General features: G+C 46.7%; 1 protein-coding gene across 1 annotated transcript in view; it reads right to left on the bottom strand.

Moving 5' to 3' along the window:
* Positions 1 to 319: 319 nt before the first annotated feature.
* GFRA4 (GDNF family receptor alpha 4) overlaps positions 320 to 22,991 on the bottom strand; it is a 63,296-nt gene continuing 40,624 nt past the window's right edge. Inside the window, exons 2-8 of the mRNA XM_065735996.1 lie at positions 13,204 to 13,482; positions 10,434 to 10,514; positions 7,249 to 7,594; positions 4,336 to 4,445; positions 3,291 to 3,425; positions 3,045 to 3,202; positions 320 to 1,389 (exon numbers count right to left, since the gene is read on the bottom strand). Coding sequence (XP_065592068.1) covers positions 1,243 to 1,389; positions 3,045 to 3,202; positions 3,291 to 3,425; positions 4,336 to 4,445; positions 7,249 to 7,594; positions 10,434 to 10,514; positions 13,204 to 13,482 — 1,256 coding nt within the window. The 3' untranslated portion in view covers positions 320 to 1,242. The remainder of the gene's footprint in view (positions 1,390 to 3,044; positions 3,203 to 3,290; positions 3,426 to 4,335; positions 4,446 to 7,248; positions 7,595 to 10,433; positions 10,515 to 13,203; positions 13,483 to 22,991) is intronic.

The following is a 22,991-nucleotide window of genomic DNA, read 5'->3' on the forward strand; positions in this document are numbered from 1 at the left end:
AACCAGTGAGACATTTGTCCTCACTCTCCCTCTGGTTGGGTCACTTTGCCAGCCATTGCTTAAGCCACCCCTTGGCTGAGTAATTAGCACTTAACAGGAGTCAGTGTCCTTAGTGTGACAGACTGGATACAAGCGATTTCCTCCACCAGCTCTTCAAGGAGGGGGACTGTAACCATCCACTACCAAGGACATGAAAACCCTTAGTATACTATCTCTTCCTCATGTAGCTAATGACATCCCTCAGCTGTCTCTCTGCAAGACCAACAGTAGCACAGGTAGCTGGCGAGAATGGGTTTTGTTGCACTGGTATCAAGTGGCCTCACAGGTTTATCCTGCACATAGAGACGTTGGCTGGGAGCGGGATGACTTTGGCCCCTGGCTGCTTGGACATCATGAAAAAATACCTACCCAAAACACTTCACAGGACCAGTAAGAAGAGGTGCCAGGGTTGGAAAGCGAAGAAAGCCAGCCATTAACAAAATGCAACACACGTGTTTCTTCCTGAACATGACCAATACGTGACACGTTTCCTGAACAGGAGGGCCCAGGGAGTAGGTGACATCTTGGAGATGCATGCTGGTTGCATGCCAGCTATAGTTTCAAGCAGGTGGATGGTCCCTGCGAGCCAATTTGTTGTATGGCTGATTGCTCCACCCCAGACGTGTTTCAGGATCCTCTCTGGTAAACAGAACCAACTATCTTCTCATCAGGGGCTCTGGTTTCTTTGCTCTGAACCAGATGGGCTTTGGGTCCTGAGCAGCCCTGGAGATGATCTGTACGACTCATCCTGCAAAACGCCCCACAGTGTGAGCTGGGGCTTAAGGAAATGTCCTGACAGCTCATCCATCAAAAGTCTTTCCCCTCTTGGCTGGGGAAGGTGAAAGCATTTCCATTGCAGCTCTCATTTCTTGACTCAGCTCTCTCGTTCAGCTTTTCCAAGGGAATTGTCTGTGGCTCACAAGCCTGATCCACAGAGAGCTGGAGAGACAAACACTGTGGGGTGAAAGGTGGCCAGGACAAAGGATGAGCTGGTTGTTGGCGATGCTGATTGTATAAAATCAAACAAATTGGCAGATGGATGAGGAGGAGAAAGGGATGCCTACACACTCACCTCTCCTTCCCATCCCTTCCCTCCTCCTACCCCACCTCCCAAAAGAAGTTTCTTGTCTGGTTGTTTTGTTGTTTTTTTTTTAAAGAAACCAACACAAAGAGAGTCACTGCCTGGCGTGATCCCACTCTGCTTCACATCACAAAGAGGCTCAGCACAGTGAGAGTCGGGGGAAGCCACAACTGCAGCAGGGAGGCTGCCTGGAGGCAGGGAGCTGCTGGGCTGGAGGTCTCTGATGACAGACGAGTGGAGCCCCGCAGGAGCCTCTCCTCTCCAGCCACCTGCAAGAGAAAGAAAAGAAGCATGGGTGAGTGTCATGGCTTTTAGCCTTGTGGTCAGCTCAGCTTTGATGGTGGTGAATGGTTTTTTTTGCAAGATGGGTGCCTGAATGCACATTCTGATCCATGCCCATCGAGTCATCAACACCAATGACTTGGTGTGGTGACCTCTTCAGGTGGAGAAGCCCCCAAGTATTGGAGGTATCTCCCTGGCACCAGCAGTCGTTCCACCAAGCAGCAGCTAGGGCCCCGGTGGGTTACTCCGTAGGTAATGGTTTTACATTGTGCCAGGAGAGGTTCGAGTTGGATATCAGGGAAAATTTCTTCTCTGAAAGAGTGCTCAGGCACTGGCATAGGTTGTCCGGAGAGGTGGGGGAGTCACCATCCCTGGAGGGGGTCAAGGACTGTGGAGAAGCAGCACTGAGGTCAGTGGACACAGTGGGGGTGGGTTAGAATGTGTCTTGGTGATCCTAAGAGGTCTTTTCCAACCTTAATGATTCCGTGATGCTATGAAAGTACTGTGCACGTGGCTATCTGGATTAGGCTGTCAATCATGAGAGGCTTTCACAGCTTCTCCATCGCTTGCAAGTGATGGCTTGGTTAAATTTCTCAGTGCAGGGCCTTGACCTTAGGCTCAAATTGCACAAAGGTTTGGCAAGCACCAGCCAGAAGCAAGTCCTCCAGCTCTCCTGCGTGCAAATAGTTTTCTGCCCTGATGAAGGTACCCCTGTGCCCTGAAAAGCAGTTATGGAAGCTGAAGCCACATTTCTGCACCCGCTGCAAGACCTGATAACTGCTCGGTGGAAACACAGTGGTGTGAGATAGTTTGGGAAAAGGTTTTTAAAACCTGCAAGTGGAAGCTCTCAGGAGCTAACATCTAGCCCAGCCCAATGCACATGCTTAGTCCTCAGACTCTAGTGAACTGACAGCTTCTGTTACCTGCATGTTCAGCGAATCAGGGTCACTGTTAATTATTCAACAGTAAAATAATTCAATGTGAAGATTACTCTAGTGGGCGGCGAATCAAGGTCATTGCTTTCTTACTTAATAATAAAATATTTAATGCTTATTACTGTCATCATCAGCAAATTAACCTGTTGGTTGTTTTAGAACAATTTCAATTGAAGTAATATTATTACTTCAGTACTAAAAATTTGCTGATGGTAGAAAAAAAAAATTTTGATGATGGGTAGAATCTTTCAGCTGAGGTTTTCCAATGCTTGGTGATCATTGCTCTGTTAACCCTCAAAGTATGACCTCCAGCAGCTGAAAAGCTTGTCTGCACCTATGTGAATGCCTCCAGACTGGGCAAGGAGCTGAACCAGTGGTCCTGGTTCTCTTCTACACTCCCAGAAAGTGCAGGGATTTCCCTAGAAGAGCCATCTCTCTCATTAGCACCCTTGAAAGAAAAGAGGTGGTGAGCAACAGGACTGAAGGGTGAGGGATAGGATAGCATTGCCTTGTGCTTGGTGTTGGGTAAGAAGACATCATGGCATGAGGAAGAAGATGAGTCAGGGACTCTAGAAGGTGAAGGGGAAGTTGGTTATCTCCATGTAGATGCAATGACACACTTGGAAGAGGGAGCTGAGGTGAGGAGGGCAGGAGGACATGGAGAGGCATGGACACAGCCAAGCAACCCTCGGGCCAGGTTTTCCTACCTTGGTAGGCTGGAGGTGCTCGAAGATGTTCTTGCTGAGGGTTGCCACAGCTCTGTTGGCGTTTCTCTCCTGCTTGTACATCTGCGTGGTGGGGGGGATGGATGGGGCTGTGGCTGCATTCAGGTAGGTCCCATTGCCAAAGGCCTGGATGGCATTTTCTTTGTGTGGGGAAGAGATGGAGTAAAACACCATCAGGGCAATGCTCCTAAGGGCAAGCATACGCGTTCTTCCTCGGGTGATACTTACGGAGACAGATGTTGTCGGTGAAGAGGTGCAGGAAGCTCTCGCACTCCTCCTGCCGGTTGCCACTTGCATTGCACGTGCACCAGGGTGCTATGCTGGAGGTCGAGTTGTCAATGTAGTTGGGAGTGATGGGGCTGCCTAAGGAAAGGACAAAAAGGTGTTACCCCAAAGCTGTGACTCCAAGGGGAATCAATGTCGTCTCTTCTGCTCTCTTGTGTTGCTCTGGTTACAGTCTCAGTCGTGTTCCTTTGTGTTGAGAAAACCCTTCTGATGCTGGTGTTACAGCTCTGCTTTGCTCCCAGGGTGAAGAAGAGGGTCATTTTCCATCTCTTAGTTCACCCCACCACCAATGAAGCATTTGGTCAATTAAAATGTGCTCTAAGTCTAAGGAATGGGCAACTCCCAAGAGCTGGGGTTTCTTAGTAGCATTCAAATATTGTTTGTGAATGTGTGAGGAAGTTTTCACACTGGCATCAGAGGAGCCAAACTCAGTCTCCAGAGTGGTCAGACAGCAAAGGAAGGATTAAACCAGAATGAAATCTTGACCCAAATAACTGTCAGTTTATCCCTTCCCTTTGGGATAGACCAAGTCCAATGGCCACTGGTGCTCCTCTTTGGACTTCGGCTGTGCTTGTGCTAACAGATGCCAGTTGGGTCTCTGCAGCATCTGAAAACACAGTTTGACATCCTCTGAAGTCAGCAGGATGGCAGAGGGCAGTGATTTCCAGTGCGAAATCCAACAGTGGGATCAGGGTACAAGCAGCAGAGCAGGTTCTCTGGGCCAACCCACCATCATGAGCATCAAGCAGGGTCTTGCAGAGACTCGTGATGCATGGTTTTCCTCCTGCAAATGCAGCTATCATGAAGTTACCCCACGATCATGGCTTAGCTTCCTTCTTTCACACAGCAGAGAGAAAGACCTCCATCTCCTTGAGATCCCACTCTCAGATGTGCGCCTGGCTATCCTCAAAGCTTTCAGCTGGCTGTGATGCAGGTTTCCCCACACAAGGAGTGGAAGATAGAGCAGTGGAAGGACATGAGACCTTACCTATGATGCCGGTGTAGGCCAGCAGGCAGGCAGCATAGCTGTCCCTCCGGCAACCGCTCGCAGTCTGCAGGGATGGCTGGCAATTAAACTGGAACTCCGCGTAGCGCGACCTATTGGAGCAAGAGTACAAAGCCATAGAGTGCCTGAGGTTGGATGGGACCTTGAAGATACCAGCTCCAACTCCATCGAGCTCCAACTCCATTGAGCTGCCATGGGCAGAGTTAAAGGAGACTTAAGGGCAGAAATATTTGGGGCAAAAAGGGACGTAATAGCCCACTGGTGGTGTCTACTGCATTTGCACAGAAGGAGATCATATTCACAAGATCTTTGCTGCTGTAGCTGTTGCTAAGCCAGTTTGAATACAAAACACAGGCTTGCTTCTCGCCTGCCCACTTCAGCAAAGCCAGAAGTGGGTTTAATCACCCTGAGAAGAGACATGGAGAGGTGCTGTAGGTCATGTTGTACAAGCATCCTCTGGGACTGCAAGAAAGGTGCGAGCTTGGAAGAAATGTTTGTTTTCTGATGTGCAAAGCTGATTTTCAAAGGAAGAGCTGTTGCAGACAGCCAGATAATTCGTTCTCTATTGCTGCTATCTGACTCCTGAGCACTAATCTTCCCTAGAGACCTAAGCCTTCATTTTTGGACTGAATTGTTGAAATAGAGAAACACTCTGGTCCACTTTCTCTCTCTTCAAAGATTATGCTTTAAATGTTGTTGAGGATATCTTCAGTTTAGAGGCAGTGCACTGAATCTCTGATATGCTCTCATCATCGCCATGGCTGTTGCCATCTCCTCTGCTACTGGTGACCACTCTCAGAGGACTGGACTCCCTGGGGTCTGTGAACCAAGAGGTGCATGGCACAGTGCTCTGACCACTGTTGTGCCTCAGCTTTTGTATGGTTGGGATGAAAGCATCCAATTTCTCAGCATAAAGTGGTTTTACGACCCACCTCTGGGCTTGTTGTGACCCTCCAATCCATGCAAGGAAACAGGGGAATCTTTCAGACGTGCCAGATTACCCTTTTCATGCGGCTGCCCTACTAGCTTGGTTGGATGAACTCTGTGAATTGTGCTGCCAAACAGATATTTGGCACCTAATTCCTTAGGAATGGGACAGTTGTTGGCACATCTGGTGGCAGTTGGACATGGCAGGGTATGTAAGTCATCACGTGGGGCTTTCAGGTAGGACATAGGGCTGTTGGAGATACACAGATGCATCTAGACAGGCAGCCCGTGACCATCACATCAACCTCCCTCTCCTGCACCATGGCCAGGCAAACTATGCTTGCCAAATTTTGACTGTATTATATGAGAGAGGGAAGGATTGATGGCGATTTTTATACTACTGCTGTTAGTAGAGCCCACACCTCCAAGCTGGGAAGCTGAAAGGGATTACAGCTGGTAAGAGGACTTGGCAGTGCAGCAAGGTTTGCCCTGGGGTATTTTACTCCACTTCTTCTAAGTGCCATCATTTGTTCCTGGGCCTTCTTGTGCTTTCCGCACTGCTGGCTTTGACCAGGTCACACTTCCACCCCTTGCTCCTACCATGTCTTTAGAGGTTGTTTTATATTATACATTCAGAGAGCAAGGAACCAGATAATTAACAGCTGTGCTGTTTGTAGGAAATGGTTTCCAGCCTCCTGGGAAGCCACACTCTTCCCTTTTGAACCTCCTCTTCCCCGCTGATCCCACTTGTCTTGTTAGGGAGAAGGCAGAGCCTGTCTGATTTGGATTTTCTTGGTGCCTGGGGGAAATTTTCAAGCAAGAACTAGTGGGGTTTGAGGACTTTGCATCTTTTGGAGTCAGCTTCAGCTCTATCTCAGTTTTTCTCTTATTAGCATTTCCAGGTGCATTAATGCCAGGCCACCTTTCCAAGAGGATGTGTGCTACATGCAGCTGCCCTCCCCTCCCCTTAGGAAAAAATAACTTCTTAATGCACTTTAAGGATGAAGTGCTGGAGGTGTTCAGTTCAGGAAGTCCCAAAGACCAGAATAATTAGGGTCTGGGACAGTACTGGAAGTGCTACACTGGCTTTGCTCTTGTGCTCTCTTCCAGGTGTCTGCTCATGGCAAGAGTTGCACACAGGACAAGGAGCAGGTCTGGTGCAGTACAGCTTCTCTTAACAGTCTTACACCTCTTAGGGATGGGTGGGCTCCACCCAAAGAGCTCCATGTAGGTTAACCTTCTGGAATATCAAAGACTTCTTGAGAAACAGAAGGGTGAAAAAAGTGCAGCTGAAGAAAAAATACATCAGGAGCATGCATGTGAGTATCCACATTGAGACAGGTCTGTGTATGAGTGCATGCATGAGTCCGGAGTGGAATCCACACTGCATCCCTGCTCAGCTAGCACCTTCCTGGGAAATATTTCCATAGTGGGTTTTCCTTTGGGACTGAACCCACAATTGATAGAAAAGTTCAAAAAAGGTTCCGACGTGGACTTCTGTTCATTAACACTTTCAATTTCGGGGTATGAAACAAGGATACAGATCGCAGGGAGAATCCACTCACATAGTGGCCTACGTTAGTTGTGTTGAATCGTGCAGTCATGGAATATCTCAAGTTGGAAGGAACCTGCAAGAACCATCAATTCCAACTCCTGGCTCCACACAGCATCACGCAAAACCCAAACCCAGTGTCTGAGAGCTGTGTCCCAGTGCTCCCTGAGCTCCATGAGATCCTGGGCAGCCTAACCCCACCACCCTCTTGGGCAAAGCCTTTCCCTGAATCCCACCTGACCCTCCCCTGACACAGATCCATGCCGCTCCGCGGGGAAATGCTGAGATCGGTGCACTCAGTCAGGATCCTACATGTGACTACATAGCTTTAGGCACTGGGCTGTCCCCAGTGGAAAAACCTCAGGCTTAGCTGGGTGCTGGCTCCCCATGTCACCCACCCCACTGCACAAACGTACCTACAGACGTAGTTCTCCCGGCAAGAGTCCAGCGGCGCCAGGCAGTTGGGTTTCTCCTTGGACTCGTAGGAACAGGCAGGAACGATGGTCTGCCGCCGGCGTTCAGCACAGGCTGTGTCTTCACAGGGGCAGAAGAGCAGCTCGTGGGTGTACTCGGGTGGCACACGGTCGAAGAATTTGCGTAAGGCCTTGTGGCACTTGGAGCGGTTGCAGGTGTCGGCCCGAGCCAGGCGCCGAATGCAGAAGGAGACATACTCCGTCCGCAGCCGCTGGCACATCTCGTCCACGTTGCAGGCTTTGGCAGCATCCAGGCAGCGGTTCACCTGGGTCACCTCGTTCTCAGACCCTGTGGGTTGGCGTAAGATGGTGATGGAGTTTAGTGCTCAGCTCCCACAGGCAGCAGCACCCCGTGTTAAGACCTTCCTCCCAACATTTTCCTTGAGTTGGCTTCAGGAAGGCAGTGGCCATGTGGAATCCACATCTCCTCTCTGTGTTGTGGTAGAGCCAAAGCCCCTTTTTTCTGAGAGGTGCCATGGCCACACAGCAAAACCTTGCACCCCAGAACCTTCTCTACCTCCTTCCTACATTTAATAAAAGGAAACCTCGCTCTACTTTGGTCACCTTTGCTCTACCTCAGGCGTTTATCATCATGAATTAACCACACTGAGGCCTGGTGAGGCAGCAGTCAGTAGAAGACACATCAATGTATGACCATGACTGGATGTTCCAATGGACTTCCTTTTTCCAAAGTGTTGCCCGAGACCAAACATTGAGTCAACGACCAAGCCAGATCTCCTGACACATCTGATCTGTGCAAACCCTCGCACGGCAGCTTCTTTTCTCTGTGCAGTGAATTTCCTCAGGCCTCTGGAGGTACAGGAACTATTTCAAAGGTGGATGGAGCTCTCTTTTTTATCAGAAAGAGTGCCAGAGAGTCATCACTAGGAATCTGTTGAGTGATTAAGCTCTTGCTGATGGAAAAGATAAGAAGAGGCTCCTGGTGCTACAGAAAATGAATTTGAATACATCCTTCATGTCTCTGAATTAAGCCCATTACCTGAAGCACACTTAGAAGGATGTTTTCCCCAGCAGAGGTTTTTTTGTTTTTGTTTTTGTTTGTTCAGAGGAAAAATCCCCAGAATAAAAGAATTTCTGCTGCAAAGTCAAGCCCTGTCTTTGACCAGGAGTTAAAACCAGTCACCATGACAAGTGCTGAAGCATTGACAGTCACTCTGAGCACTTCAAAACTGGCTGCTCTCCTTTATTTTCACAGCCATTATCAGATGCTCCCTCTCTGAGCTGTTTATTTTCCCCTTCATTTTGTCTCCGCTCTTTCTTTACTAGGAGATGAATTTCAAGTTTCTCAGTTATTTTACAATGGGTGGGATTTTTGCTTGGTGCATTTCTACAACATTAAGTGCTTCTCTTTAAAAATCCCCAGGGATAAATATTGTTCAGAGCATCCGTTCGCACTGGGGAGCTGACAGCAAATGTGTAGGGAAGTTACTTGGAAGGGTTTCATTACCCAATCAGCTAACGAACCACAGGGAATATGCTAACTGTTCTCCTGTTCACATGCAACAATGGAGGACTTACTCTTAACATTCACTATTACAATTAGAGTAGTGGGATATCATTTTGCTTCTGTATTTTTAACGGTGGCCATACACTGCTTTTGTAAAATTGGATTAAAGATGTCTGTCAGTATGACTTGGCATGGCATCATGGGAATGTCTTGTGTTTCCACAAGTTCTTGGGAATTTTTGCAGCAGTACTGATCCTATAATTCCCTGCACTGGACAGGCACAGTGTGGCAGTTCATGAGCTGCATTATGGGCAGTTCTGATGAATAAATAGGGAAGAAAAAAATTAAACCAAAAAACTTCATGAGCCCAGATGGATGCTGAGTCCTTTGGTACATATCCCTGCTGCTCCAGGCTCATTGGCTTTGCTGCCCAACCAGTTTCAATCTGCTTTAAAAACCTGTCTGTGTGTTAATCATGCATAAAAATCCCCATTCCTGGATGGATTTCGCTGTGCTCTGAAGAGCCCCGTAGGACTTCTAGAAAAAATAAAAAGGAAAAAACTCTTGTGAAGAAGGCCGTGACCTGGCAAACAGCTCTGTGCATGCTTCACTTTGCATGCTCAAATCAGTCAAGTGGAGTCAATAAGAAGATGTGAGGTCAGGGAGCATCTCCCTTCCCTTTGCTGGCCAGATTGTCAAGGGCTGATGGGTTAATTTGCTCCTGGACATTTTCACCTAACAAGTGCCTCGCTGTCGAGGGGACTGCAGCCATCCGTCAGCTGCAGGGATGTGCTGCTCCTTGCTCACTTGGATGCACTTCAGCTGTGTCTTCCACCCCAGAGCCGGGTGCACACTTCAGGAAGAGCTGTGTGAGGACTGCTGCCCTCGAACATCTTCCAGAGACACAAGTGAAGCAAGTCACCTGTTTCTGGTTGGGTATTCCAGTAACAAAAAACACTGTTAGTAAAGCTTCCCCATGGTTTTGGTACAGGTTGTGTTGGCAGCTGTGACGCTGGTGATGGATGGCTATAGGCTGTCTCACTGATCTTTTAGCTGCTGAGCCAAAGGTTCATGCCCTCAAGGGGGTTAAAAGGTGGGGCAGCTTTGTTCATGTTATTAAGGGGATTATGTGGTACAGAGCAGAAAGTGAGCCTTGAGTCTGCAGGTTGACCTCAGGGCATGAGGTTAAAGGTTGTGATTGGGATCAAGCCAGTAGGTTGGGCTACTGACCTTTTTGCTTTCGGGGTGTCTGACCCTGTGATTAATGAGGAAGCACCTTCTAGTCCCTAATGGAAAACACCCATCCAATGCTCACCAGGTTTTCTGCATTGCACAGGTCATCCACCTGCTATGAGGAGTCAGCTTACCACAAGAGGCCTTCCTACTTTGTCTCTCGGCCCCAGCCCTTCACAGAATGGACATTTAAAAGACAAAGGATAAAAACTGCAAGTGTTTCTTCCAAGGATATGTTCTTCTACCAAGAGTTTGGCACAAGATTTGTAGGAAGGTCCCTGAAAAAAATGGTTTCAAGACTTTAGCCATGCAATGCTTTCTAAAGAGACCATGAGAGACCACGAAGGACTGCCTCCTCCTTAGCAATTGACAGCCAGTTCTCCCACTTTGAACCAGTCAGTGTAAGAGCATCTTCCCAGCCACCTACCTGCAGTGATGGAGGCCAGCCGGACATAATCAAAGCCCCTGATGAATGGCTCATAAGGAGAACTCTCCAGCACGTTCATGCCTGGTGTGAAAAGAGCATCTGGTGAGAAGGCAGCAGGGGAGGCTGAGATGCAAAACTGACACTCCTCTGGCATAGCTTGAGGCCATCAACTCTTCTCCTATTGCCCACATACACTGTGTTTCCAATACCATTCCTATTTTTTATATATCCCTCCTTTTTGCGGTGGTCCTCATCTCTTTCTAGGATGCAAGCAGGGCAACATTTCGTTTTCATATTTATTAACACCTCTTCTCTTCTTGCCAACAGCCCTTTCTTACTTGGCACTTAGCTAATGACCCACAACTCCTGCAGACACTTCCCCTCTTCATTTTTAAGTCGCTGGGAAGATAATTTTATTCAATTGGTGCTTCTCTTTCATCCGTTCAATGGTCTGTAGTGCCCCGTCGCCCTGATAGATACTAGAGAGTATTATTGAAGCAACCAGCTTGGTATCATTTTTTTTTTATTAGACATTTAGATGGATATGGACAGCAGCAGCAGATGTACTGGCTGGGATAAAAGGACTATCAAACCTCTTGCTCTGGGCATATGCTGATCACCAGCTGCGGTCAGGAAGAAATGGCTCCCAGGGTACACAGCGCTGTGCAATTACCACAGGTGCATTACAAGGCAGCTTTACACCTTCATTGAAATATCTTGCATCGTTACTGACTGGAGAGGGGCCCATTTGTATGTTCCAGCATAGCAGTTTTATGTCCTGGTGATATAGCACCTTATCAGAGAATTGTTATCGGGTTGTCATCATGTTATTGTGTCTCCAAATGGGAAGGTGGCTAAACACAGGCACACACAAGAGAAGCTGAGTAAATAGTACGCTTTATAAATTCCCAGAGCACACACTTCCACAATTGATTTTATAAGAGGGCTTCTAGGAAGCTTTTTATAGCCTCCTGGGTACGTATGACTGAAAGACAAAGCTCTACAAGGAGCACATGGATTGTCTTCCTTTCTCAGTCAATTAAGCATGTGTAAGGACTCTGAAACATGTGACTATTATGAAATGTATTTCCCCCAGGAAATGAAGGTAAGGAAATCAAAGGTTTGAGAGTGTGAATCTGCAATGCAAGTGAGCTTGATGCTTGCAAAAATGCTAAGGCTCAGAACATGACAGCAGAGAAGTAGGGCAGAGTCTTGGCAGTCCCCAATAACCTTTCCATGAGAGAAGGTCTCCAGCTGCTGGACCAACATCCCACTCAGCCTGGCCAGCATCTGGAGATGCACACCCGTCCCCTGCCTGCTCATAGTTGTCTCTGTCATCCTCTCTCTTATCTTCCAGCACTGGGAATCCTCCCAGCACCACTGTCCTGTGCACCCGTGTCTCTCCAGCCCACTTGTTACCCAAGCCCTCCACTCTTCCTAATGTTCTTCACTCCCCTTGCAAGGATCTCTTGCCTCTTAAAAAATAAAATCAAATTCCTCGTAGTTGGAGCCAAACAACTTTCTTAAGGTTGGAGTGATCCCTTACTGACAGTGAGGTTGCCCCACCACAGCCATGTCTTCTCTGTTACTAAAGCAATGTCCTCTCCAAAACTATCTGCACAACTCCCATCATAAAAAGATGACAAAAGAATGAGATGCCACCTAGGAGCCACAGGAGTGGTGAACAGGGACCCAACAGTGTCTATGAGCACAGCCAGGATCTGTTCTGTGAGAAAATCAGAGGGAGGAGGGGGTGGGAGATGGACTGCGCCCAAAACCCCCAGTCCAGGAAGGTCAGTGGGGAAGGGGCCTTGACTCAACCTGTTAAGATGAACAGAGAGGTTGCATTGCTCCTCTCCCCCACTTCAAAGCAAACAACGTCACTTGGTAATTAGGGGAAAGATCAGATCCTGGATGGTGCTGGGGCCTCTTATTTCCCCAGTCAGTATGTATCACCACGCTCTGTGCCCTGCAAGCTGCACTACTGGAAAGCTTTCCAAGAACTTGATCAAGCAGTTCCCATTCTGGAAAGCTAGTGCTTTATGGTCTTCATCCTCTTTGTTTTGCTTGACCTTTTGGCCTATCACCCCTGCACCTTCCCTTCCAGCTTTCAGCCATCAGTGTTTTATTAATCTATTTCACAGCCTATGGTTGGAAGGTTCTGTTTTATTCCCCATTTTAATTTTCATGGTGCATAAAATACTCACCAGCCTGACAATGAAGAGTTATGACCACGGAGGTGCAATTTTATGATGACTCTTAAAAAACGTCAAAATCCAAACTTACTAAACACTGGCTCTGGGAACACTTTAAATTCCAACTCGATGTCACCAGCCCCAAATCTTCACTAACCCAAAGACACCCGTGCACTTGAGATTCTCCAAGAGAGTGATTTGTTTTAAATTTACACCCCTTTTTTTTTCCCTGAATGCACAAACTTTGTGCAGTGCTTCTATAAAATATGCAGCTTCAGGGGTGGCATACTTCTATTTACACGCAAAACATACCATGCATTTCCCCAGAAAATATCTCAAGATATACTGGGAACATCATGAAAAAGAAGACAACTTACAAAGCAGAAAAGAGGTGTCTCAAGCTTTGAGGATTTATTTCCTAAAAATATCATTACTGTGGGGTATCGCTGTTCTTAAGGAAGAATAGGATATGTTATGTACGACCTCCATCACACTGACTTCTGTGTTGGGGAGCTCCATTAGATGGACCTAGCTCTTGGGAAGACCATAAGAAAAGAACACTGTGCCCTACTGACCTTCCATCAGCGTGTGGTGGATGCTCCAGTAGACACTCAAGCAGTGCTTCTCCTTTTTCATGCCTCGCTTGCACTTGCAGCCGTAGAGTTGGCTGGAGAGCAGGGCTGTCACCGTGCTCCGGCACTGGTTCTTGGCATCGGGGCCCAGCTTGTTGGCTCCATTACCTGCGATGCATTGCCGGAGGGTCCTGAATTTGGAGCTGCAGATGGGGTCGTTGGTGCAGGACTCACCTGCCTGAAGACAGTCCCTGCTTGAGCTGACAGCTTCCGCCATACCTTCTGCAAGAAAAACAGAGAAGGACCGTGAGGTTGATGGAGCAACCCCAGGTGGGAAGTGAGTTGTGTCTCACACGAGCTGGATCAGGGTGGGATATCCATCTTCATGTACAGAGGTGAAAATCAACAACATCAGCACCCACTCTACAAGCAAGTATCTTGTTTCTGAAATTCTTAAGCAAGCAGATCCCTCCCCAGGGTGTCAGCTGCAGGTTTTAATTGTGCAGGCCTACTGGTCCTACTCAGGAATTGTACTGTGAGGGGGCTGAAATACTCCAGCTCATGAAGAGCCCCTGCCTCCTACACCTCTCACTGAGGAGACAGAAGGAGAAACACCCCCATCCCTTAAGACCAGGGTCTTCCTGATTTGAGAGAGTGGCCCCAGATGGGATCAGCCAGATGGTACAGGCTTGTCCCATCCCACTTGGAGCACAGAAAGCTCTTTGCCCTCCTCACTTTTCTATCTCATTTCTGCTCACTGACATTAACAGAAGTCAAATCTAGTTGGACACTCCACTCTCTCCTTGCACACAATTTAATCTTGCTCACACTCTCCCTGAAGCTCTGAGTTGCTTCGTGTGGGGCTTTTTGATGCAAAGTCAGCCCACATGTAGCCCAGGAGTTGGCCTTTGTTTGCTGTCACCACCTCCCCACGACTCCCATTGTTTTGTCTTGGCTTTTACCAAACGCCTGCAAATTCCCCTCAGAGTTACTTGTGAAAATACAAAGTGCTCTGTTCTTCATGCTGCAAGGACAGAGAAAAGCACCAGAGGAAGGAGTCACTGCCATATGCACACCAATAAATTAAACACCCCCAGCAAGGTTTGCCAATAGCGTGTCCCTGTGGATTGGAGCAGACCGCTGCTGTGCTACTAAATGCTCTTCCTCTCTACATCAGGATGGGCACATCCAGAGTGTGACTCCAGGGGACAGGACCTCTACAATGGCATGCCAGAGCTAAGAGGGGCATGGTGGAGGGAAAACAGGAGAACCACACTCTTTACAGTTGGTGCAGAGCTCTGGAGCACATTGGTACAGATCAAGGATGGCTACACCATGAGTTACGGGAGTGGTGAAGATGGAAATCCAGTTCAGACCCCATACCTACAATGTAATTTCTGATTTTGCTGTACTATAAAAACAGAAACTGCTGCCACGACCTTGAAGGAGGAATTCTCAAACAATTCCCAGTGGACTTGCTTGTCCCTAACAGTTCTTGTCATCCTCTGGATGGGAACACATTACATCTTCGTAGGGTAGATAACGTGGGGGGAACTTCTCATTTTTGAGCCCCCTACAGAGTGAAAACCATCTCGGACAACATTACAGAAATCTCTCCAAGGAAAAATGTGAGTCCAACATTTCCATCTCCAAGGGCTCCATCGGACCTCCCCTCACTCCAAGAGTCCTTTGATTTCTCCAGAGTTCCTTTCTCCTCCTTCCACCTGCCACCTCCCAGGCCCTGAATTTCTGCACGTGCCTCCGCTACTCTCCCACTGCACATTGATCCCATCACATCCATTCCCTCCATCCCTCCTCCCTTGGCAGTAGCAGGGTGTTTGCTTAGAAGGAGCTGCTTCTGTCGCTCTTTCTGATTAGAGTAGAAGGCAGCAGCTGGAGTTCAGATATTTCAATTATGTTTATTACAAACTTTGGGTGAACCCACCAGGAGGTTTCTCCTGAAATACCCCAATGGTGTCTCAAATGTAAAACCTTTCATCAAACTCCAGACTATTTCAAAGTGCCTCATGGCCAACGTCAGGCTTTCAGTTATCTCAAATCGCACAACACCTCAAATTTGAGTTCCCCTTCCTCTGATTTATTCATAGACCTGGTTTATTTAGCACTCAAGGCTTGTTTGGATCTGCCAAATGTGGAGAGAGAAATTATTTCCAACACGTAGAAAACTCTGCCTTGGGCTGTCATATCTTGAAGAACTCAGAACACAAGGAACCAGTTTCCTTGAAATATCATTCGGTCTGCAATTTCTCTGAGATCTATAATGTGAGCTGGAGCTGTAGTCTCTGCCTTTCAGACACTGCTGCATTTTCCTTGCACAATCTTTCTGAACAGAATCTATAGGGGAAAAAAAAAAAAAGCACTTGACTTAATTTTGCCCCAGCTCCCCCCAAAGGATCTCCTCTGGACTCCAATAACGCATGACAGGTTTTATTCTAGAGGAGATGACTTTGTCAGTGTCATGTCAGCTGCTAGAAAAGTAAGTTAAAATAGAAATTACAGCCCTCCTTCCCCCACACCTCTACGTGAATGGCAGAAGATACTCCCCAGGACAGTTATAAACACAGCCAGCCCATAAAAGCCGTAAAACTCCTTGGGATCTCACTTTGAATAAATCAAGCAGATTGACCATTTGAGAAATTTCCCTGCAAAAATTTTAAGTAAATATATCCTTGCTCGCTACATAGAACAAAGGCCGGGGGTGAATATTTACAGCCCGATCCCAGAGCATCAGACACCCTCGTGCAGACTTTATGGCAGGGGTGTTTGAAGCAACCTTAACTGGAGCGTCACGAATGACCCGTTCCATAATCATGTCACTTAAAATCCAAATCATTCAGGGGCTTTTATTGGTAGCAATGTCTTCACAACTGAGACAACATAACGCTGCGTTTTCCTCCTCGCGCTACCCTTGAGAGAGTAATTTTATGCAACATTAAGAGAGCGCCTCTCGGGGAACAAAAAAAAAATAACAACTCTGAGACCCATAAAATAGATGGTGCTTCCTAACAGGCAGCAAGAGAGCAGCATCAGGTCTGCTCTCCCATTGACAGTGCGGCCTTTATGGTTTCACCTTCAAAAACGCCACTTTACGGATGCTCTGCCATGGGATTTTTCCCCACATCTGTGCCCAGCAGTTTAGTGGGGGTTGCGATATGTGTGTGGCTTGGGTGTTTTGTGCCTTTGCTTTTCTAATAACGCAACTTCCAGCTCCCTCTGCTCTCTTTAAAAGCCCATTTGTCTGGATTTTTATTCCTCGCTTGCTGCTAATTTCACGCTGTTTACGGTGGGCAGATGGGGTAATGAGTTTATTTTCACATCCTGTTTGTAGCCGTGCTCCACATCTGTTTCTGCTCTTGCTTACCTCGGTGACTCTAACACAAAGGCACTCCTAACCTGCAGGAGTAAGAGAAAAATCTGTCTCTTCATTGCCTTCACAGAGCATTGGTTCTTCCTATTTCAAAATGCATTTGGATGGACATGGAGACCTGACTGTACACCAGGAAGAATGTTTCCTTCTCTGTGGAAATGCAGTTGGGTCTAGTGTACAGAAGTGTGAAGGTAACACCACATGCCAGCTTGGAAACAGCATACAGAAGGATTTGTATGGCCATGAACCAACTCTGGGCCATGCACGCTGACTTTCTGATCCTTCCTGCAGCAGGACCTGGGTTGTAGATGCTTTAGGAGGCACTGTACCACACCACACCAGAGGTAATGTCCTCCAGTCACGCACCAGGGGAGGGCCAGGTTGGGTATCAGAAAACATTTCTTCCCTGAAAGAGCGGTCAGGCACTGGCACAGTCTTCCCAGGGAGTGGTGGGGTCACCATCCCTGGAGATGTTCAGGAACTGTGGGGATGTGGCACTGAGGGATGTGGTCAGGGGGCATGGTGGGGACGAGTTGGGGTTGGACTGGGGGATCTTAGAGGTCTTTTCCAACCTTTATGATTCTGTGATGCCTGGGATTATGCCAGCCTTACCATGTGCCTTCTACACGTGCGTGCAGACACAGAGACCTTTTATTTCCTCTCCATATATCGATTCCGGTATCTGACTTGGTCATTGCACTCCTGATGGTGTCACAAAGCAAGTCATCAAGAATGCAACTGTAACTGGAGTTTTTTGAAATCTCCTGCTTTCTATCTTAAATTGTCCCTTGTTGCCACGTGTTTAATAACATCCTCCTCCCTCCAGTGAGGGATGGATTTCTATCTGTGGGGCTGCTACAACCACATCTCCCTTAGAGAAACGCGTTGCCAGGACTGTTTTCACCATTCATTGCACAGGAGAGCTCTGATTTGTCTCACACTCTTCTTCTCAAGGATGTCAAAGGAAAAGAGAAAATCTCACAGCACTGGACAAGGCAAATGGGAATCACTGGCATATGGAGCATTACAGGTGATTGCTCTCTGTTTTAGATCACTCTCACTTCATCCGAATACAGTGACAATTGAAGTGATAATGACTTCTCTTTCAATGGCAGCTTTCACTGGAGGTATTTTGATATGCCAGTAAGAGTTACTTTAAAATACCAGTAATAAATACACATTCAAAGCAATACACTTAGTGCCTCAGCTCTACAGTCCATATATGTTCCCATCAGCTGCATTTTTTGACTGAGTAAACGATAGGTACGAGCATTACTCTCTACATATCCCTCACTGTGCCATGCCTCCCCAAGAAAATACACAACAAATTCCTCTCTTAGTGTCAGGATGCCAACAATTCCTTCTTGGGCTCAGACTAATAGGAAGAATGAAGATAATTCTGGCTGAAGGATTCTTGATATTCTTTCTGAGTCACTTTCTTCAGGATGTGCTTTCACCAGAACAAAGACCAGCCTTGAAGTCACAGGGACTGATGCAATGAAAGGTCTTGTTCGTCTTCATGTTTTAGGTGAATATTCATATTGTCACCAAAATCAGGTATCAATATGTCTGAGCCATGCCCAGCTTGTGGGGAGATGCCTGGATGAGGAATGTAACAGTTCAGAAGAGGGAAAGAAATACAGGAGATATGCTGGTCCTCACATCCTTTAAGCCTCCATTCCAGTGAGATGGATTAATCCTACTTAGGTCAAGTACACTATTCTTTGCAACCAGGTCATGCACTGACCATGATGGTTTAATTTGCCTCTTCATTTCACAAAAACATTGTTTATAGCTGAGTCGGTGATTAGTCTGGATGAGTCAATTGAGTAGGATTGGGCTTTCCAGAGGCGCCTTTATAAAACAAAGGCTGAGGTCTTGTCAGAAAGGATGTGTTAAGTGTAGGGGAATAATGACAACTAGGGAGACTTAACTCCAAGTTAACATGAGAGTTTTCAGGAAGAATTTTTTTCTCCTTCAGGGTAACAAAGGCATGATGTGACTCCACCAGACTACAGACATCCAGAGGGCTAAGGGCTTTCTTCCAGCCTTCAAGTTTGCAGACGTAATCTGGCAACTAATGTCCTAGCTCACGGTTGGTTTGCTGCTATTGTTGTTTCTTCTTTATTTTTTTCTCCCAGTCAAATTCTAATCACTGACTTGGTGAGTGACAAATAAATTGCTTCACCTTTCCAGCCTTCAGCAAAGTCATAGTGACACCTGACTCCTGGTAAAATGGCCACGGGAGCTACAAATGAGAAGGACTATCAAAGAAGAATGTGGGATCGTTGAGTTCATTTCTAACTGTTCACATCTAACCCCAGCTCACCGTGCCCTCCTTGAGTGATTCTTACTTCCATTTAACACTTACGGTCAACACATTTCACTCTCTCTTTGCAGCCTAAGGGAGTCTCCACAGGGCAGAGAATAGCCCACCAAAACCGTGTCTTCATCTTCAGACTTGTGCAGATCCATCATGTCAAATGTCTGGTAGGATTGATTGCTTACTAAATTTCCTGCCACCATCTTTAAAGTTTCAGGCTCCTCTGAAGGTATCTAGGTGAGATGTATTCTACAATAGGAAGATAAATTGGATGAATGAGATTTCATTTCATTCTGATTCTGTGCTGTGAGTAAATTATCTTCTATGTGGATCAACTATTAAAGGAGTGCCTTTGAAGTCCTTGTTGAAGGCATCTAGCCAATAGCAACAAAAATTGCCAATTATCTTAGAGTAAGGGGAGAAAGGTCAGAGATTTAGGTGCAAAGAGTCAGCCAGTGCCTGCTGGAGACACACAGCTTATTGCTGGCTCTAGCATTCTGGCACTGCTTTGGAAGTCTCAAACATTACATTCCTGAGGTGTTCTCAGCAAATTACCCCAGCCCATCACCGACCAGGAAGATCTGCTAGCAAAAGAAGATCGTTTTGCACTGGGGGATTTCATTCTGCGTATGTAATGTTTGTAAACCCATTCAATTCCACAGAGGGTTGATAGCAACGAATGCTGACATCTTCCCTGCATGAGCTGCCCTGATCTAATTCAGCAAAACAGCATCCCAAAGGGCTTTGCAGGGCACTGTGAAATCTGGATGACAGCTGTGAGTTCTGGACAGGGCATGGGGGATCTGGTAGGGCTTTCCTCTGACACATCTGGGGGAAAGACTATCAGTATCTCCAGGTCAGGCGTGATATAGTGTTTTTGTCCAGTGACTCAAGGCCGAGTAAATACACAATAGAGGAGTGCAGACTGCTAAATCCCAGCGGCATTTCCATTCTGGCATGCCCCAGGCACTCCTAGGTGCCCCAGATGCATTGCAAATGGGACCCATGGAGAGAGGGATACCTGAGAGACACAGCTTCTTGCCCTCTTAGAGGAAATCCATGGCATGCAGTGGTATGTGCCTCTAAAATCACATGCTTGCAGGGAAGGCAGTCCACTGCATATTCTGCAGCTATTTCAACAGTAAATGGGAAATTAAGTCTGCGTACGGAGGTTTGCTGCTTAGGTGACACTGAGCACTTGACTGTAAAATCTGAGTATGGAAACACAGTCTAAGCAAGGTTAAAGAGTGACTGACAGTGTTAGTCGCCTGTGCCCATCCGTGCATCATTATTAGCTCTTGAATACATGGGAAATGTTATGACTGTTTCTTCCGGACTCCCTTTCCCATCATTTCTCGCTCCAGGAAAAATGTGAGTAATAACTTATTTCTGACAGCTCTGGGTAAGCAGAAAGTTGTTGGTTATCAGGCAGTTGCTCCAACGTCTGTCCTGCAGTTTGCATTTGAAGCAGCCTATTGAGATGGCCTGATGACCATCATTTCTCCTTGATGAACACAGTGGGATGGCCAGGTGCCCAGTATACACCCAGTAGAGGTGTAGACCTATACTCTGCAGATGTCTCTCACATTAGCACAGGATGGAAGCATACCTTCATGGCATGACATAAGCCAGCCAGTTCTGCAGGAGGAGCAAGGCTGGTAGGGGGACAGCTTGTCATATGCCATGTGGCGTGCCTGGTCAGCAGAAGACCTTTGGAGCATGGCAGGGAAAGGATGTGGCAGAGCAGGAGGGGGTCCATAGCAAAGAGGAGGGGTGACACAGGCGACTCAGCCTGAGCAGGAGCTTTTTTGTGCAAGACTCGTGCTCATTGTGCAAGATTTGGCAGACCTGACTTAGGAAGAACTACGTAAAAGATGTCCAACTAACCTAAACGGACAATAAACCACTGTGGCTCCACTAGAGATTTCAGATGGCTGTTCTCCTCTAATCAACAAATCATGCAAAAGACAAAAAAAAAAGAAGAAGAAAAACCCACACAATCTGGAGTCAACAACTTGTCAGGGAAATAATAACAGTGTTCATCACTTCCTAGCACTGTGCATGGAATCACACCTAAAATATCCAAAATCTGGAGGGGATGAGGAGTTGTGCCAAAACCTTAGGTTGGACACCATCGTGAATCATAGAATCATGAAGGCTGGAAAAGATCTCCGAGATCCCCAACCCACCCCCACCATGCCCACTGACCACGTCCCTCAGTGCCACAGCTCTACAATTCTGGAACACCTCCAGGGTCAGTGACTCCACCACTCCCTGGGAAGATCGTGCCAGGGTTTGACCACTCTTTCAGAGAAGGAATCGTTCCTATTATCCAACCTGAACCTTCCCTGAAAATAGAGACAGTCAAAGACAAATGGAGGCCTACACATGGGGGAAACAGGAGAGCTAAAGGATATTTTAATCAAAGTGACATCACCAACATCTTAGTTGTTTACAATAGACTCCCCCCACGTGAACTCCATGCAGAAGTTCATTGCCAGTAATTGTCTCAGAGATTATTTTCCTGACTTTAGAGGAAACAAAGTGCTCTGTGCATCACCTATTAGTACAGCCATTACTCTGATGCTTGAAATGCCTCTTCTCAAGAGAAAGCAGTGATCATACTATGTCTCTTACCCACAGACACTGGGCTGTGAGAGCCCCAAAAATGCTTAGTGCTGCAGTATCTGGGGGGTCTTCAAACATCCAGACCTGTAGCAGGCTATGCATTTAAAACACTACACAGACCCATATGACACTAGGAGTTTGGATAACATGCTGTTGATGTGTTGTCATGGTCTCTCCCAGATTAACCTGAACATAAACACTTTACATCCTCCCTTTCTGCAAACAGATTTTTTTTCTCAATTACAGTCAATTGCCACTAAAACAGCATTCAGGGGTTACTGACTACAAAGCCTGCAGAAAGTGAACTCCATTTTCATTTGATTTTTGTTCATATATGTTTATCTCTCTGTGTGCCTCAAGATCAGATCAGCTTCTCAGCCCAGATTTGAATAAGCATTATGCTCTGCTTCTAAAGCAGAATTTCAGCTAGTGCCTTAAAGGTTGTCTTCTACCCAGCAGGGTGAGATACACATCTCTTTCAGAGCCTGTAAAAGTTTTATATGCACCTATAAGTATATATACGTAGTTTTAAACTCCCTTGATTCCACTTCTCTTCAAATCATTTGACTACATGTTTCTGACATTTGTCAACTCTTTGAAATCTTGCAAAGTCCAATCAGTATGTATGGACTTTTCCAGGACTTTTGTTTCTGAAAGCCCACGCTTGACAAATAAAAGGTTTATTTTTTTTTTTCTACCTAAGATACCCAAATAGAAGATTCTCCAGTGCGGACACTGGGATGGACTCCCCAGGGAAGTGCTCATGGCACAAAGCCTGCTGAAGTTCAAGTGTTTGAACAGTGCTCCCAGACACAGGGTTTAATTTTTAGGTTGTTGGACTCCATGACCCTCGTGGGTCCCCCCCAGCTCAGGCTACTCAGTGTTTCTGTAACAGTGCAGTCCAGCATACACTGGATAATACAACAGGTCCACTATATCTGAGCCATCATCTGTTCCTTTTCCTCTTCAAGAAAGGCATTATTAACAAGCCGTGCAGAGTCATCTACATCTTTGCATTGCAGTGGCTACAAGTGCACACATTTTTGACATTGCAGTCTTAAAAATACATCAGGCTGTAATATGTTTGACACTACTAATTTTTCTGCCAATACACTACAGTATTAATAAGAGACAGCACTGTCTTGAATTCATATATTATTCCCAAGCCTTCTTCCAGTGACAGGGTTATTTCCTGGCTATGTGGTTCACGTTCACCTTCAGGCAACACATTTCCAATTTTCAGGTGCTTGCTTTCTTCTCTCTTTGTCTTTCAGAACTCTCTGCCCAGGTTGGCAAGCCTGTTTTGAGTCCTTCTGCATAAGAGCCAAAAAGAAGAACCATGATCTCATGTTGCTCCAGGAACCAAACGCTGCAAATCTTTCTTGTCTGTTAGAGCACTGTACCTGCAGTGGCCTGGCTTGGGCCAGGATCTGTATAGGCTTACATGTTTTC

The sequence above is a fragment of the Cyrtonyx montezumae genome, unplaced genomic scaffold (genome assembly GCF_038088225.1).
Source record: "Cyrtonyx montezumae isolate F1298 unplaced genomic scaffold, pur_monq_1.0 scaffold_2, whole genome shotgun sequence".
NCBI classification, from domain to species: domain Eukaryota; kingdom Metazoa; phylum Chordata; class Aves; order Galliformes; family Odontophoridae; genus Cyrtonyx; species Cyrtonyx montezumae.